Raw genomic sequence first — 14,771 nt, forward strand, 5'->3', positions numbered from 1 at the left:
AGAGAGATTTACCCATTCAGGAGACTGGACTGCAGAGCTTGAATTGTCTCAGCAAATTCCACTCTTAGACTACATGTTCCTGTCATTACAAGCAGTCAGGGCACTCTAGTCTTCCAAATGATTTGAAGCGAAGTACAGAGCTATTTTCCCCAGACACTGAAGGTTTGTTGGACATGATGAATGTCCATGACTGAGGTTTTTAAACAGTCCATTCATTAATCTAGTCAAACTTTTGCTTAAGCCACAAATAATTTTAGCTACTTGCAAATATGCTTTAAAACAACTGCCAAAAGAAGGACCGTACGAGAGGAACAGTAATATCATTATCAATTGGCAGAAGAAAGAACTGGTGGGATAAGACAAAACAGCAGCTAGAATATACAGCATATCTTAATTTTCCCCTTTATTATATTTTTGTTATGCCATTCAACAATTAAGTAGCTCCACTTAAGAAACACACAGTAGTTTGTTACACCTTAATTCTACCAATAATGTGGTCCAGTGGATGAATGAATCAAAAGCAACACCTCCTCTCATTCCAAACTAAAAATCAGATTAAAATAGTTCCCTCATATACTCAGATTTTTAATATTTGATACTTTCAGACTGCTCTTAAAAAATACTTTCAAGAATTAAAGCACACACGCTAAGGCAGCAGGCCGTACAGCTGTAAGGCCACTTTCATCCAGGACAGAGTGCTACTTATTTGATCAAACCAAAATACACCACAACAACATCAGAAATTCAGTGGACTTCTATTAAATATACATGAAGTATACTCATCCTACCTCCAGGCATAACCTGACCAACATCCTGTACAGTGAGTACTGACAATTTTTCTTCTGTATCCACTCTAATCACGCTGTAACTCAAACAATTCATAGACAACACTGCTTTCCCAGGGGGTGGCCCACCCAAATCTGGAGGTCTGAAAAACAAAGTAAAATATCAAAACAGCAATGACACTGGGAATACCCCAATGGCAACACATTCAACAAAGAAGCTCTGTGCAGTTCTGTCAGGGATGAAAGTGCATGGCAAGTTTAACCATGGAAGCCGTATCAGTAAGGAGACCAACTAAAGCTGGGCTCTAACTGATATTATTTACAGTACTTCATCTACCACAGACCAAAAACCTTTTAGTAGTGTGGTCTAGTGGATACAGCACTTGACCGGGACTCAGGAGACCTGGGCTCGGTTCCTGATTCTGCTGGGTGACCTTGGGCAAGTTGCTTCATCCCTGTGCCTCAGTTTCCCCATCTGTAAAACGGGGATAATTATATTGTTCTCTCTTTGTAAAGTGCAATGAGATCTACAGATGAAACGAGCTATGTAGGATCCATGTGGTGGTGGTGGTAGTAACATTTTAATATGGAAGGAAGCCCTGTGATCTTCTCTCTCTACTTATTTGTCTAAGTGTTTGCACCCTGTAATGTGTGTTCCTATTTAAATGCTGGTGTAATTCTTTAGCATGGGTCCTGTCATCGTGGAGAGATGAGGATGTAGAACCATTAGTTCTCTAACCAAATGGGCAATCTCCCACCACTGTAACGATAAACTAAAACCAGTCTTGACTTTTGGAGGAATGCATTCAGTTGTGTGTATACTCTGAGCACAGCTCAGTGGAGACTGCCAATTGCATTTTGAGACAAATTGTGAGGTTCTGAAATCTGTTCTTATTCCATATTGGAACAAACCCAAAACCTTTTGAACGTATTTGCAAAATGGAACAGTATCGAAACATCTGTTTTCCAGATCAAGAAAGTTAAGTTTTCAATTCAGGGGTTTCCCTCACTCACTGGAGACTGAACCCTTAACCTCAGAAACCTTCCCAACTAAAACTTAATTGAAATAGATTGTTTTCTTGAAAAGTGTGTATTTTGACAACAAATTACTCAAAAACATTCCTATCTGTGACCCTGCTGAATAATCACATCAATTTTCACTGACTACAAAATAGTTTTTTTCCCTTCCCTAAGAGTGCTCCTCAGAGCCCTTTGGATTCCCAGTGGTATTTTTTAGATGGTTAAAACTTTTTTTTTTTAAAATTACTCACTTATGTTAAACAAATGTTAACATTTTAGAGAGAGGAAGCCGTTTAGCCAAAGACTCAATACCCTCATTCCTTCAGTTAATGTTATTACAGAGCTCACACTCAACATCCTTGAGATCTCCTACAAAACCAGGGAAGATCAGACTGGATACGACTGACATTTCTGAAGCAGATGCAAAAACAAAAAATCCTCAGTCAGATCATCTGTATTCATCGTAAAGTAGGGGAAAAGGGCACAAGGCCAGTTTCAAAGGTGATCTTTAAAATGAGACACTGAGCAAGCCTCAGATGAGCCTCTTTAATTTTTGTCTTTTGGGTAACTGGAAGTTGTACTCTGATTGTCCGTTTGGCCTGCGCATGTACCCTATGGTTCCTTGTGCTGTGTTACCTGCCTGTTCACACGTGGGCGGAATAGAGGCAGGTGTCTGCCACACTGGCGTAGCTTGATCTAGTAGTGTCTCGTTAATGGGCAACAGCACCCTGGCGGGTGTTGCTGACTGCAGGATATCCAACAGTTTGTGTTGTGAGTCCTGGACTCCTTCATGTGGAATCCGAAGAGCGTCAGCTACCCTCTTTATGAGGTCTCGAAATTGCTGAAAATCACCAGCCATGGAAGATGGAAGAGAGCTTCAGCCAGAAATGAGGATGAAATAGGTGCTTGAGAGCTGGCCTCCTTATCCTCCCTGGCCTCCTGCTCCTCAAACACCTCTGCCTGTGGGGGCGCTGCGGGAACGAGAAGGCCGGACAACTCTAGCCTCCAGATAATATGGTATTGGTGGTCTGGCAAATTGTTGTCGATAGGCAGCCCAGGGGTCCCAGTATGGCCATGGGGGGGGGGGGGGAATACTGGAGAGAGGGTGGCATGTAGGGTTGATTCCACCACTCTTAATAATGATTCTGATTTTCCCTGATTTCAGAGAGTGGGTTTCTGAAAGGATATGTTGGAGAAAGCAAAATAGAAATAAAGGAGACCAACTGGAAGTCTCTTTCATCCACCTCCATCTCATCCAAAGGATACTCCTGGGGGAACTGTGTGCCACTGCGCATGTGCAGAATTTATGTCCCCTGCAGATTTCTTTGCTTCACTGCAGACAAATGACTTTCTGACAGGGAAGCAAAGAGAAGCTGCAAGAGCAGTTACGCATCACTCAACTAGCTGCATCCAGACCCCCACAGCACCAAGCCCCACTCCCCCAGTCCTCCTGCTGAGACCCCCACACCCAGACCCCTCCGCTGAGCCCCAACCACTTTCACCTGGAATCTCCTGAAGAGTCCCATTGCCCTGCACCTGGAAACGCACCCCCAAATGAGCCTCTGTGCATCCAGATCCCCCCACACCTCGACTCTCCACTGAGTTGCCTGCACCCAGATTGTCCCACACAGAATCCTCTCACTTCACACCTGGATCCCCCCACACTGATCCCCTCCCCTTTCTGCCTGGTTGAGCCTGCCTGCCATACACCTGGTGCAGAGGGGCAGGGCCCCAGAGTGTTTCTGGGGTAGGCCCAGGCCTTGTGCTGTGTCAGGGTCTGGTGCAGCTTCACCGCTGAGTCCGTGTCCCCGGGGTAGGGGGTGGGAACACTGGGGAGGCTGCAGGGTGATCTCCCACCTTCATGTAGCAAGTGGTATGTGCTCCCCACTGCCATGCTGGAGCCTCTGCATTTATTTATTGACCAATAAAACTTTCAGAATTTTGCAGAATTTAAAAATATTGTGCACAGAATTTTTAATTTTTTGGCGCAGAATGCCCTCAGAAATAAAAGGAGGAGCACCTGGAGAAAATGGTAAAGTACTGTGGTACCAGATAGTGGTAGTCCAGAGATTGGGGCCTCAATACAGAGAGACGCTCTGTACCCATGAGGAGCAGGGACTCTCAGTCATCTGTTATAGAGAAATACTTAGCATATCTGAACTCCTGTGGTACTGAATAGGGGACTGGTACTGATGCAGTAGGCAATGCCACAGTCACCAAAGCCAACAGCCACTGCTGGTCGGTGTACTGAAATAGACACTGATGGTGTCTGGTGCCATTGCTTGCTTGGTGCCAAGGACACCGCATGCATGGGTACCGACGGGTGCACTGAACTCGACGGTGCCAGTCCCAAGTGTCTATACTTGACCTCTTTGCTGCTAGAAGGTACTGAGGTCCTACCAGACCCACGTGTCTCATTCATGCTCCGGGATTTTACAGCCCCACTGGTACCAGAGGAGGAGTCCTTTGACTCAATGGTACTGAAACGAAAGGTCAAGGCTTTGGAGACTGTAGATCTTGCCACGTCCTTGTCTTTTTTGAAGATGGCATCTTAAGTTGAGAGTCCATGTTCCTCTTTTGAGAATCCTTCCCTGAGATGTCCAAAGTTTTCCCTTTCTTAGGGGAAGCCTGTGCTGATGGAACCATGGATCTGCCCCGAGACAGACGTACTGGGGGGAGTCTCCTGACCTGACTCAGAAGTTGGTCTATGATTAGCAGTCTGAGTTTAATCTCCGTTTACCTTTCCCCGGGACTTGAGGGCTAGGCAAAAGTTGCACTTCTGGGAGACGTGTAACTCCCCCAAGCAATGGACACAGTCAGAGCAGCCATCGTTTACAGGGATAGCCTCTTGGCAGGAGAGGCAACGTCTGAAACCTGACAAGCCAAGCATGCCCTGCCAGGAAAAAAATAAGTCTCCCCAAGGGGAAAAGAGAGGAATCAAACAATCCCCTCACTACTTATCTAACTATAACTAACTACAGAAACTATTTAAACCACTGTCAAAATACCCAAAAAGCTGAGGCATGTTCAGGCGGACACGCTAGCGTTCCATCTCAAACTGAGGCAGTTGAGAAGGAACTGAGAGCTGTTTGCACCACAGCCCCATAAGGCCTCGGTATCTGGCACTAGGAGGCACAGGACACATGTGTGGGTCGAACAGACACTGCTAACTGAAAAATCTCTGAGCAAGGGCATGAGCACTTGAAGTGGAGTTCCAATGGGGACACTACTTGAAAAGCATACATTTTGCCTAGGTTAGAAATGTATTTAGTTAAATTCTCACTAAATATAATACCTGCGAATAGCAACAGTTAATGCCTCTGAAGAACTGGCACAGGGACAGATAACTTCTGGTCTCAAACCTCTGGACTGAAATACGTTGAGGAATGCATCACAGGAAGATATTGACCCTAAATACAATAAATCACAAAAAGGGAAAAGCATGCATGATTTTTGCAAGGAGAGATAATGCTGAAAAAAATCCATTTTGCCCTAATAGAATTTCCATATTTATTTTTACCTGTGATTTAGCTGTAGAATATGCAAATGTCCTCACACCACATCATCAAGTCATACTTTTGACAGATTATTCTTTAAAGAACAGCATACCCCATTAGTGTTTAAGCAACAGAGCTGCACAAAATTCTAACAGTCAGGCCCAGATATTCACAGGTAGTCAGTCATTGCTGCACTCAGCAGTGCAACGCCTAACTGATTTAAGAGTCTACTTCCCATTTTCAAAAGGGCTTTAGGCACTTAGGACCCTAAAACCTATCGACTGTTGATGGAATTTTGGCTCCTAAGTGCCTAAAGCCCTTTTGAAAATGAGATTTAGACTCCTAAATCAGTTAGGTGTTGCATTGCTCAATTCCTTTAAAATATGGTCCTTAATGATTACTAATTCACAAAGTGAAATCAGTGGAGAAACTCTCCCTGCAAAGGCAAAGTTAAAAATCATGGAATTCTGCAAGGGATCTTGTAAAGGTATAAATGATCAGTCATTAAAATTCTGAAAATTGTCTCATATAAAGTTTCCTGCAGGTATCATGGGACCAGGATGCATACACATCTTCTAAAAATCATTACATGACTTTGAAAAGCTCCATTTGTGTTCAGAACTCTATGTCAGACCCATGTGAAAAAATGACACGTGGGCCCTGAGCTTTATTATTTTAAATTCCATTTTATTGTAGCGGGGAAAATTTTCCAGCCAGCACACTTCAGAGTTAATTTCTAAGACGGTTCAAGTCATTCTGTATTGCTCCTGGGCCTTATACTACCATCATGCTTCAATCACTGAGAAATGCACTACCAAGTCGTGTGTGATTGTTTGAGTATTAATGGATGGTGGTAACAGTATTGTAGGTAGTTCTGTGGGTACAATGTTCAACATTTTATTACAGAGTAAATGGCCTAATGCCCTAAGCATCTGGTCTCAAATATCTAAACTCTTTGGAACTACACATTTAATCCTCACAAGATCAGTTCAGCCTTTCCTCCTTCCACGGTAAATAAATGGACTTCCATACAGCATGTCATTTCTGTGAGTTCTTTCAGCGATTGCATTCCTGGAGGCTCTTTGTAGCTGTTCGAGATCTCTTGGAACTCTTTATGAGAGCAGACTTTTGCCCTAATATCCTTGGTCAAGAACTGTCCCACCCTACTCTGTTTTGCTGTCGATCAGCTGTTCTCCTGGCTGCTGAGCTCCGTCACTAAGGTTTGCTCACTGTCAATGTGACAGGCACTATAAATAACTTGCAATATGCTTCCATACACCCGGGGTTGAAAGACACTGTAGAAATGTAAAATATTATCCCCACGCTTACATGGATTAGCTCCATCTGCCACTATTAGCATTCGTAAAGAGCTGAGGTTGACATCTCTTTGATCCCGCTGAGCCAAAAGCGACCAGTGCATATCACGTGATTTTACTACTGCTACACGGGCTGAAAGTAAAAAAAAATATTAAAACCAAAGTAATGATTTTAAATAGGCCACGTATGTGGCGAACACACTGGGCATATCACATGTCCTGTCAGGAGGGAGCTAAGCCTTGCCCATCATGCATCCAGAAATACTTCTGTTAAAAAGTATTTGCTGTGTAACTAAACTGTGAAAAAGTGAAGTTGGTTGAACTGCCAACAGCACTTCCTGATCAGACCATCTTTTGAGGAGCCAGTTATTGAGGTAGGGAAAACCTGTTATTCCTAGACAATGGAGGTAGGCAGCTGCAAACACCAGGATGTTTGAGAAAAACCCATGGGACAGAAGAAAGCCAAAGCCTACTGTACTGGAAGGGATCGTGCTCAAGTGGAAAAATGAAGAATTTTTTTGAAAGAGGGATGAATTGTTACGTGGAAGTACGCACCTTTGAGGTTGAGAGTCACCAACCAGTCCCCAGACTCCACAGAGGAAATTATAGCTGCTAGGGACTCTGTTCTGAATTTCAGATGTCTGACTTACTTGTTCAATTGTCTGAGATCTAGTATTGGCCTCCAACCTTTGTTTTTCTTGGGTAGCAGAAAACTCCTTGAATAGTGTTGAAGTGGACCTGGTTCTATGGCCCCTAGACTTAGGAGCAAGGTGATCTCCTGTCTCAGCAACTGATTGAGAGAGGGGTCTCTAAAGAGGGATGGGGAAGGGGAGACCGACTGGAGGTAAACTGGATCGTATAACCAGAAGTAATGGCCTCCATTGTCTGATGTTATAGGCTGCCACACATGTTGGTATAGAGGGAGAGTGTCCAAACTGAGAAAAGGGATGGAATGGTGCAGTCAAGAAATCCTGACTATTCAGTGGTTCAGACTCTTGACCAAACGTCAAAACTGGCATTTGGAAGATGTTGATGGTAGGAATGAAGCAGCTGAGGTAATGATTTCCTTTTTAGAAAAGCTCAGCCTCTCAGCTGGTGGTTCAGATGGTCTATGAAAGGTAGAAAATTGAGCAGGACGGTATCTTTGTACTGACTGAGACCTCTGAGTTTCGTTTTATTTGCAGGTATGTATATCCCCAAGGATCTAAGTGTAGCCCTAGAGTCCTTTAGAGTATTGACAGGTTTCAGAGTAGCAGCCGTGTTAGTCTGTATTTGCAAAAAGAAAAGGAGTACTTGTGGCACCTTAGAGACTAACAAATTTATTTGAGCATAAGCTTCCGTGAGCTACAGCTCACTTCATCGGATGCATACAGTGGGGAGATTTTATATACACAGAGAACATGAAACAATGGGTATATGAAAAATTCAGATGGTAACACCCATTGTTTCATGTTCTCTGTGTATATAAATCTCCCCACTGTATTTTCCACTGAATGCATCCGATGGAGTGAGCTGTAGCTCACGAAAGCTTATGCTCAAATACATTTGTTAGTCTCTAAGGTGCCACAAGTCCGCCTTTTCTTTTTAGGGTATTGAGTAAATCATCTGTGGAGTCCACAAAGAGCTCTTGGCCATTCAATTGTACTTCCCACGGGAAACTAGACAACTGACACCAGGAAGCTCATCTTGTCACTACTGTGGTGTCAGCCACATCAAGTGAAGCCTGCAAAGACATCTTTGCCAAGAGCTGAACCCCCTTTCTTCTGGCACTAAACTAATCTTGGTGTTCCAGTGGTAAATGGTCAATACAAGCACTGAACTTCTCATAATTCAGGTGATCATATTTCGACATCAGCACCTGGTGATTTGCAATCCTGAACTGTAATATTGCCGAAGAGTAGCTTTTATGACCAAAATGCTACAGGACCTGGCCTACACTGCTGTTTATGTCCATGTAACTTATGTTGCTCAGGGTTGTGAAAAAAATCACTCCGCTGAGTGACATAGCTTTCATCGACCTAACGCGGTATCTACACTGTGCTATGTGCTTCTCTTCATGTGTCAGTATAATAATCCCTGCATCTGTAATTTTCACTCCATGCATCTGAAGAAGTGTGTTTTTTACCCATGAAAGCTTATGCCCAAATAAATCTGTTAGTCTTAAGGTGCCACCGGACTCCTTGTTGTTTCAGTACCTCCAGGCTGTGTTAATTGTAGAAGTTGAATAGTCACTATCATTCCAAGTACTACTGAGCTGAAGAAATATGCTCTTTCTCATGGCATGGATACCTTCTCTCCCTCCCACACACAGCATCCTGAGAGGGAAGAGGCAAAAGGGTGGGCTTGTTCTTCATTCCTCAGTGCATCTGCATCAGCAGAAATACATCAGCACTGAAGAAAAACGTAATAGCAGTATCAGTGACGTCTGAGGCTCGGAAGGCTCAAACATCAGTTGGATGCAGTGACAAAAGGAAATCAGCTGTGATAAGATAGCAGTGGCATCTAATCGTACACTAACAGGTTTTTCTCGCCCCTTTAACGTTTTAGGTTTTTCTCTAATTTTGCTTAGCTGGCCCATTTCAGCAGTAACACACTTCACAATTTCTTTGTTTTGGCTCATTAGGGGATGGATGAATCAAGTCAAAGTACTTTCAGATTACCTTTGTATGAGCAGACTTTCTGTATCCAGGAAAGCGGATTAACCTTCATTAATGCATAGGGGATACTGACAACGTGCATTCTGTTCATTACGCTCTGTAAGTTAAACGTTCAAATGTCTCAAAGGGTAAATGAACTACACGGATACATTTAAAATATCACAGCTGCAGCGCATGTTCAGTGCCATCTAACACCACACAAGCAGGATAAATGCATATATCCAAACAAACAACATTTCCTATGTGCCTAAATCTATTTATCACTATATATCAGCAAGTGTCATTTGAAGCCTTGATGTAGTTTGTTCATTCATTCATTCGGATATCAAAATACCAGAGAAACCCTATCCTCCAACATACTCTTCTTAAAATCTTGTCCTCCCTTGCTTTCTATGACTGTCCTCTTCTTGTTCTCCTCCTACCTCTCTAATCGATCCTTCAGTGTGTCCTTTGAAGGATCTTCCTCAATGCCCCCACTCCAGATTCCACAGGGCTCTGTCCTAGGTCCTCTTCTCTTCTCTAAAACTTTTTTCCTCTGGCAATCTCATCTGCAAACAGAAATTCAACCACCATCTCTATATGGACAGTTCACACATCTACCTCTCTACTCCAGATCTGTCTCCTGTCCAAACTAAAATTCAGCCGGTCTGACATCTCTTTGTGAATTTCTAGCCATCAGCTCAACCACAACATGGCTAAAACGCAGCTCTTTAATCTTCCTCCCCAAGGCCCTCCCCACTATCTCCTTTCTCGATCAATGTGGACAATACCACTATTCTACCTGTCACTCAGGCCCGTAACCTGTGCGCCATCTGTGACCCACACGTATCTCTAGGTCCTCACATCCAAGCTGGGACTGTCATGCAGATTATTCCTGCATAACATCTTTAAGATCCATCCACAGAGCTAAACCTTGTGTCCAAGATCTCATCATCTTGCATCTTGGTTACTACAACCATCCTTCTCTGTCCTTGACAAATGCAATCTCGCCTCACTCACATCCATTCAGAATGCTGCTGAGACGACTGTTTCCCTAGCTTATCGCTTTGACCACGTCTTCTCTTTCTTTGCATCCCTTCACTGGCTGCCTCTTCTCTATCATGCCAAACATAAGCTTCTTGTCTTCACTTTCAAGGCCCTTCACAACCAATCTCCACCCTATCATCTCACTCCGTATCAACAAGTCAGCTCCCATTTCTGAATGGCCCAGAATGCCAGCCTCCACTGCTTGTTTGTTACATGTTCAAACAGGCACCATCATGCTTTCTCCCATGCTGCCCCTCACACTTAAGGAAGCTCCTTGTAACCAACCACAAAACTAGTCCTACTCTCCACCTTCAAAATACTTCTCAAAACCCTCCTTTGCTGTGAGGCCTGCAAAAAAATTGACAGCAGCTAAGCTGCTGGTGTACAGAGACCATGGACTGTCCCGCTCCCCAGTACTGTCTCCTTGCACTCGTCTGTCTGTGTCTATCCACCTGCTGTCTCTTGCCTGACATTTAGATTGTAAGTGCTTTGGGACAGGAAAGGTCTTTCTCCTGTTTTTTGTACAGCACCTAGCACAACGGGGCCCTGGTCCATGACTGGGCGCCGAGACACTATGATAATACAAATAATACAATTCTTCATTATTGAATGTATTCAAACACTCACTGTTAAAACTCCGTGCCACAGACCAGCTTCCCTTTTGAAATCCAGCACATTTGTTAACGTTTCAGCTGAAAGTGGATGAAGACTTTGGTTACATTTGCTGACCACCACAGTGGCCAAACCTTTAGAACATTTGAGAAGCATGGTGTATCTCCCAAAGGAGCTGTGAAATTTGTAAGACTTTCAGAAAAGGAATAAGCCAAAGTCACATTACCATGCTCCTATTATGTGTACACAGTCTGCTAAAGCCTACAGCATCTTAAGTTACTTGTTACAATTGTCCTTGTATCATCATTTGTTACAGATGACACAAGCAATGATGCCTATAGTTAAGGTTGCCTGGCCCCTGACACTTTCAATTATAACACCTTATTTTCGATTGCTTACAACTTTGCTAATCTTTAATAGTTTGAGCTGAAATTTTTCCATGCTGGGTTTTTATCTCAGGCTGAATATAGGTGTGTACCTTAAGTTTCAGCTAAAAAAGTTCGAGTGTTTCAAAGAATGCGATTAGATAAAAATGTTGTTTTGTCCATGTTAGTTTTCTCTTTCTTTCTTTCTCTTTCTTTCTTTCTTTCTTCATTTTGACATTTGTCTCACTGAGAAACTCTAGCACCCTTCATGTTTCGGAGCAGGGATTTGGAATTAGGATTGCCCTGCTGTCAGAGATGGATTGCTTAGTGTCCTGAGAAAGTTCACCCAAATTTGGCTAAGTTACAAGTGAAAATCAGTTTGCACGTGCTCAATGGAGGTTTGAGAGAAGCTGGCAGAATTATTTTCGGAAAACACCATCCACAATGATCATGCTCCAACCCCACATAGCTCCTGTGTACTGACTGGACTGAGCATGCTGAACCATGGAATCTTCCTCCTGGGTGCCAGGCCTAGAACAGAAAGCAAGGAGACTGTCTCTCTTATCCTCTTACTGCCCCCACTGCTGGGTTGGTCCCTGGGCAGTGTGGAGAAGGAGAAAGCAGCCTGACTTGCTTGACTGCAGAGGAGTGAGGAGAGGATGACAGGGGCAAGCCGGGGCAGGCTTGGGGGTATACAATTTTGCTGCAATTGGGCCAGAATGCTCAGCACCTTGGAAGATTGAGCCAAAATGACATTGAAACTGAAGGGAATCCAAATAAAGGTGACAAAGATGATAGAAGGATTAGGAGGTAAAATTTATGAACAGATTAAGTGGTTTTAACAAGTTTAGTCTAGAGAAAAGAGAGCATGAAGTCAAAAGTGCAGGTTGGGGATTGGGACTCTGCTGTTAATAGTCTCCAACTGGTAACAGATATGTACTGGTAATTAAGAGTCATTCTTGGTATTTTTTTTAAAAAGGCTGTTATTGAAGATTCTGTGAATTCCTTTTTAACAGAAAAAAGTGACAGGCAGATTGAACATGGATTGTTTTAAACCTTAATTTAATTCATTCAAGGCAAACATTCTTCTGAAAATTAAAAAGCATTACGTTGACACTAGATTGCTATTTGGATAAACATATAATTAAAAATATTGAATACTAAACTTGTGACAACAGCTTCAATACAGTTGCCTACCCCTTACTAAAGGGCATAGTTTACTGGTGTATTTTAAAATGTGGATTTTTTTTTTTGTTGCAATTCTGAGCAGTGATTGCTATATATTTACTTTCAAATTGATAAAGCTATCAGCTGCTATTTACATACACTTCACATATTTTGTCTTAAAATACAAAAGGGTAAAGCAAGCACACTTTCAGGGGGAGGGAAGCTGATTGCCAATAATAATGGCTACATTTAATAAATTTATACAAGTCTTACACGAAAACAAACTTTTTTTTTTTACAAGTTGATGCGGAAACACATGTATTCATAATTTTGCTTAAAGACTGATCAAAAATTGGAAACTGCTGGCAAAACCCTACCCTGTGAATATGACCAGTTAGCCCCCCCTGTATTGGCTGTTCTTCTGGGGTGTGATTTTCTGCACATGCAGTTATTCCAACAGCACATGCACATTGGGAGCGTACTACTGTCAGCTGCACGGGAAAAAACAGGCCACATATTCATAATACAATAAAGATATTGATCCTTCCACTGTTGTGAAGCCTTCAGTCTGATCAGCAAAAGTTGTTGCTGATTAACCCTTTCAGAGTTGCAAGATTTACTTGGATTGTCCAAGAAATCAAATATTAGTTCTATTTATTTCAACTTGTGTTTTAACTAGTACGTTGCTAACACGTATGGTCACAGAAGACTTTTTTTTCTCAACAGTGTGGAATTAGGTGGTATGAGATGGACACATACAATCAACTGAGCAGGTTAACAAGGGTCTCAGATTAGAACTACTTAATACATGCTGTGGATGAAGTTACAAGTGGCTCCTTATTTTTCTTCATATTTCATGTCAATTACAAGCAAGTAAACAGCACTTTCCTTCAACAATGAAAAATGTCACTAAGACTGGAGATAGGGCACTAAAAATGCTTTCCCAACATAAGATACAGTATGTTTTGCTTAATGTAAATATCAATATGTATTATTTTTGAAGAACCTCTACGGAACGTACCTTCTGAGTAACCGCATGACTGGGTCAATGCGTGACAGTGGGCCAGCATGGACGCATGAGATATAGTGATGCCCATTGCGCTGCCCTCTTTACTTGTCTTATACTGAAAAGAGAAAATTTACGTTTGTTTAATAATTGAAGTTAGCCAACTAACGACGATTAATTTGAGGGGCGTCTTTGTGTGTGTACGGTATGTTAAACTGTACATACTTAGAGGAGCAGCCGTGTTAGTCTGTATTCGCAAAAAGAAAAGGAGGACTTGTGGCACCTTAGAGACTAACCAATTTATTTGAGCATGAGCTTTCGTGAGCTACAGCTCACTTTTTTTCATGCTTTGTGTGTATAAAAAGATTTTCTACACTTTCCACAGTATGCATCCGATGAAGTGAGCTGTAGCTCACGAAAGCTTATGCTCAAATAAATTTGTTAGTCTCTAAGGTGCCACAAGTCCTCCTTTTCTTTTTGTACATATTTTGATTGTTTCCCTGTCCCTTACCATTTGTAAATTACTTGTCCCAGTGACCCCCCAAAATGGAACACCATCAATACATGATTATCACCACCCTGCCACTTTGCTGACATTGTATCCCTTTCCCCTCCCTTTGTTCATTACTTGTCTATGTACATTGTAAAATCTTTGGGGCAGTAAACTCTTTGCCTCTGACTACGTATTTGTACAGTGCCCAGCACAACGGGTGCTACTGTAACACAAATAAATACCGAGGGTGCATCTGACACTATCCTTGAGTACGTCATAGGATTCTTGGAAGGAAGATGGTTAAGTTTTCTATAATGCAAAGTTTACACTTCCAACCTGGTATGGGAATTTAAAAGTGAAAATGTGGTAACTCAGAATGAAAGGCTGGGTGAAAGCCTCAAAAGCAAAGATGAGCATAACTGGGTGGGGAGGGCTGCTGCTATAAAAACAAAAGCAAAAAGATTCTAAGCTAGGTGACTGAGTAAGAGGAGAGCACAACATTACAGTGACAGTCTGATGCTCCTATTTATATGGAAACAAGGTGTGGGGGAAAGGTACTGCACTTAGTTTTAGGGGAGAAATAATATTTATGTATAATCTATAGCACCATAACTTTTCATGACACCTTACAGAGATTGAGAGACATGGTCCATGCACTGAAAACTTACCATGTAAATGTGAGACACACAACGAGGATATAGATACAGGGTAAAAATTTCAAATGGTCTAGGTGACTTAGGAGCCTACGTCTCATTGCAAGAATAAAAGTCACTTAGGCACTTCTGAAAATGTTACCCAAAGGAACAAGCCACAGGATTACAAATAAA

The 14,771-nt window shown here is 42.4% G+C and overlaps 1 protein-coding gene across 16 annotated transcripts in view; it reads right to left on the reverse strand.

The window, feature by feature from the left end:
- The window catches only part of DIP2A (DIP2 acetate--CoA ligase A), a 248,545-nt gene that overhangs the window by 55,395 nt on the left and 178,379 nt on the right, over window positions 1-14,771 (reverse strand). For all 16 annotated transcript variants that reach the window (XR_012154401.1, XM_073306935.1, XM_073306938.1 and 13 more), the window contains 6 exons: window positions 13,467-13,569; window positions 10,929-10,993; window positions 9,279-9,372; window positions 6,632-6,751; window positions 5,101-5,215; window positions 789-928 (listed from right to left, as the gene is read on the reverse strand). Coding sequence is in view for 15 of the 16 variants with exons in the window: in XM_073306935.1 (XP_073163036.1) it covers window positions 789-928; window positions 5,101-5,215; window positions 6,632-6,751; window positions 9,279-9,372; window positions 10,929-10,993; window positions 13,467-13,569 (637 nt within the window). In the remaining variant the exon portion in view is untranslated. The remainder of the gene's footprint in view (window positions 1-788; window positions 929-5,100; window positions 5,216-6,631; window positions 6,752-9,278; window positions 9,373-10,928; window positions 10,994-13,466; window positions 13,570-14,771) is intronic.

The sequence above is a fragment of the Lepidochelys kempii genome, chromosome 11 (assembly GCF_965140285.1).
Source record: "Lepidochelys kempii isolate rLepKem1 chromosome 11, rLepKem1.hap1, whole genome shotgun sequence".
Lineage (NCBI taxonomy): Eukaryota > Metazoa > Chordata > Testudines > Cheloniidae > Lepidochelys > Lepidochelys kempii.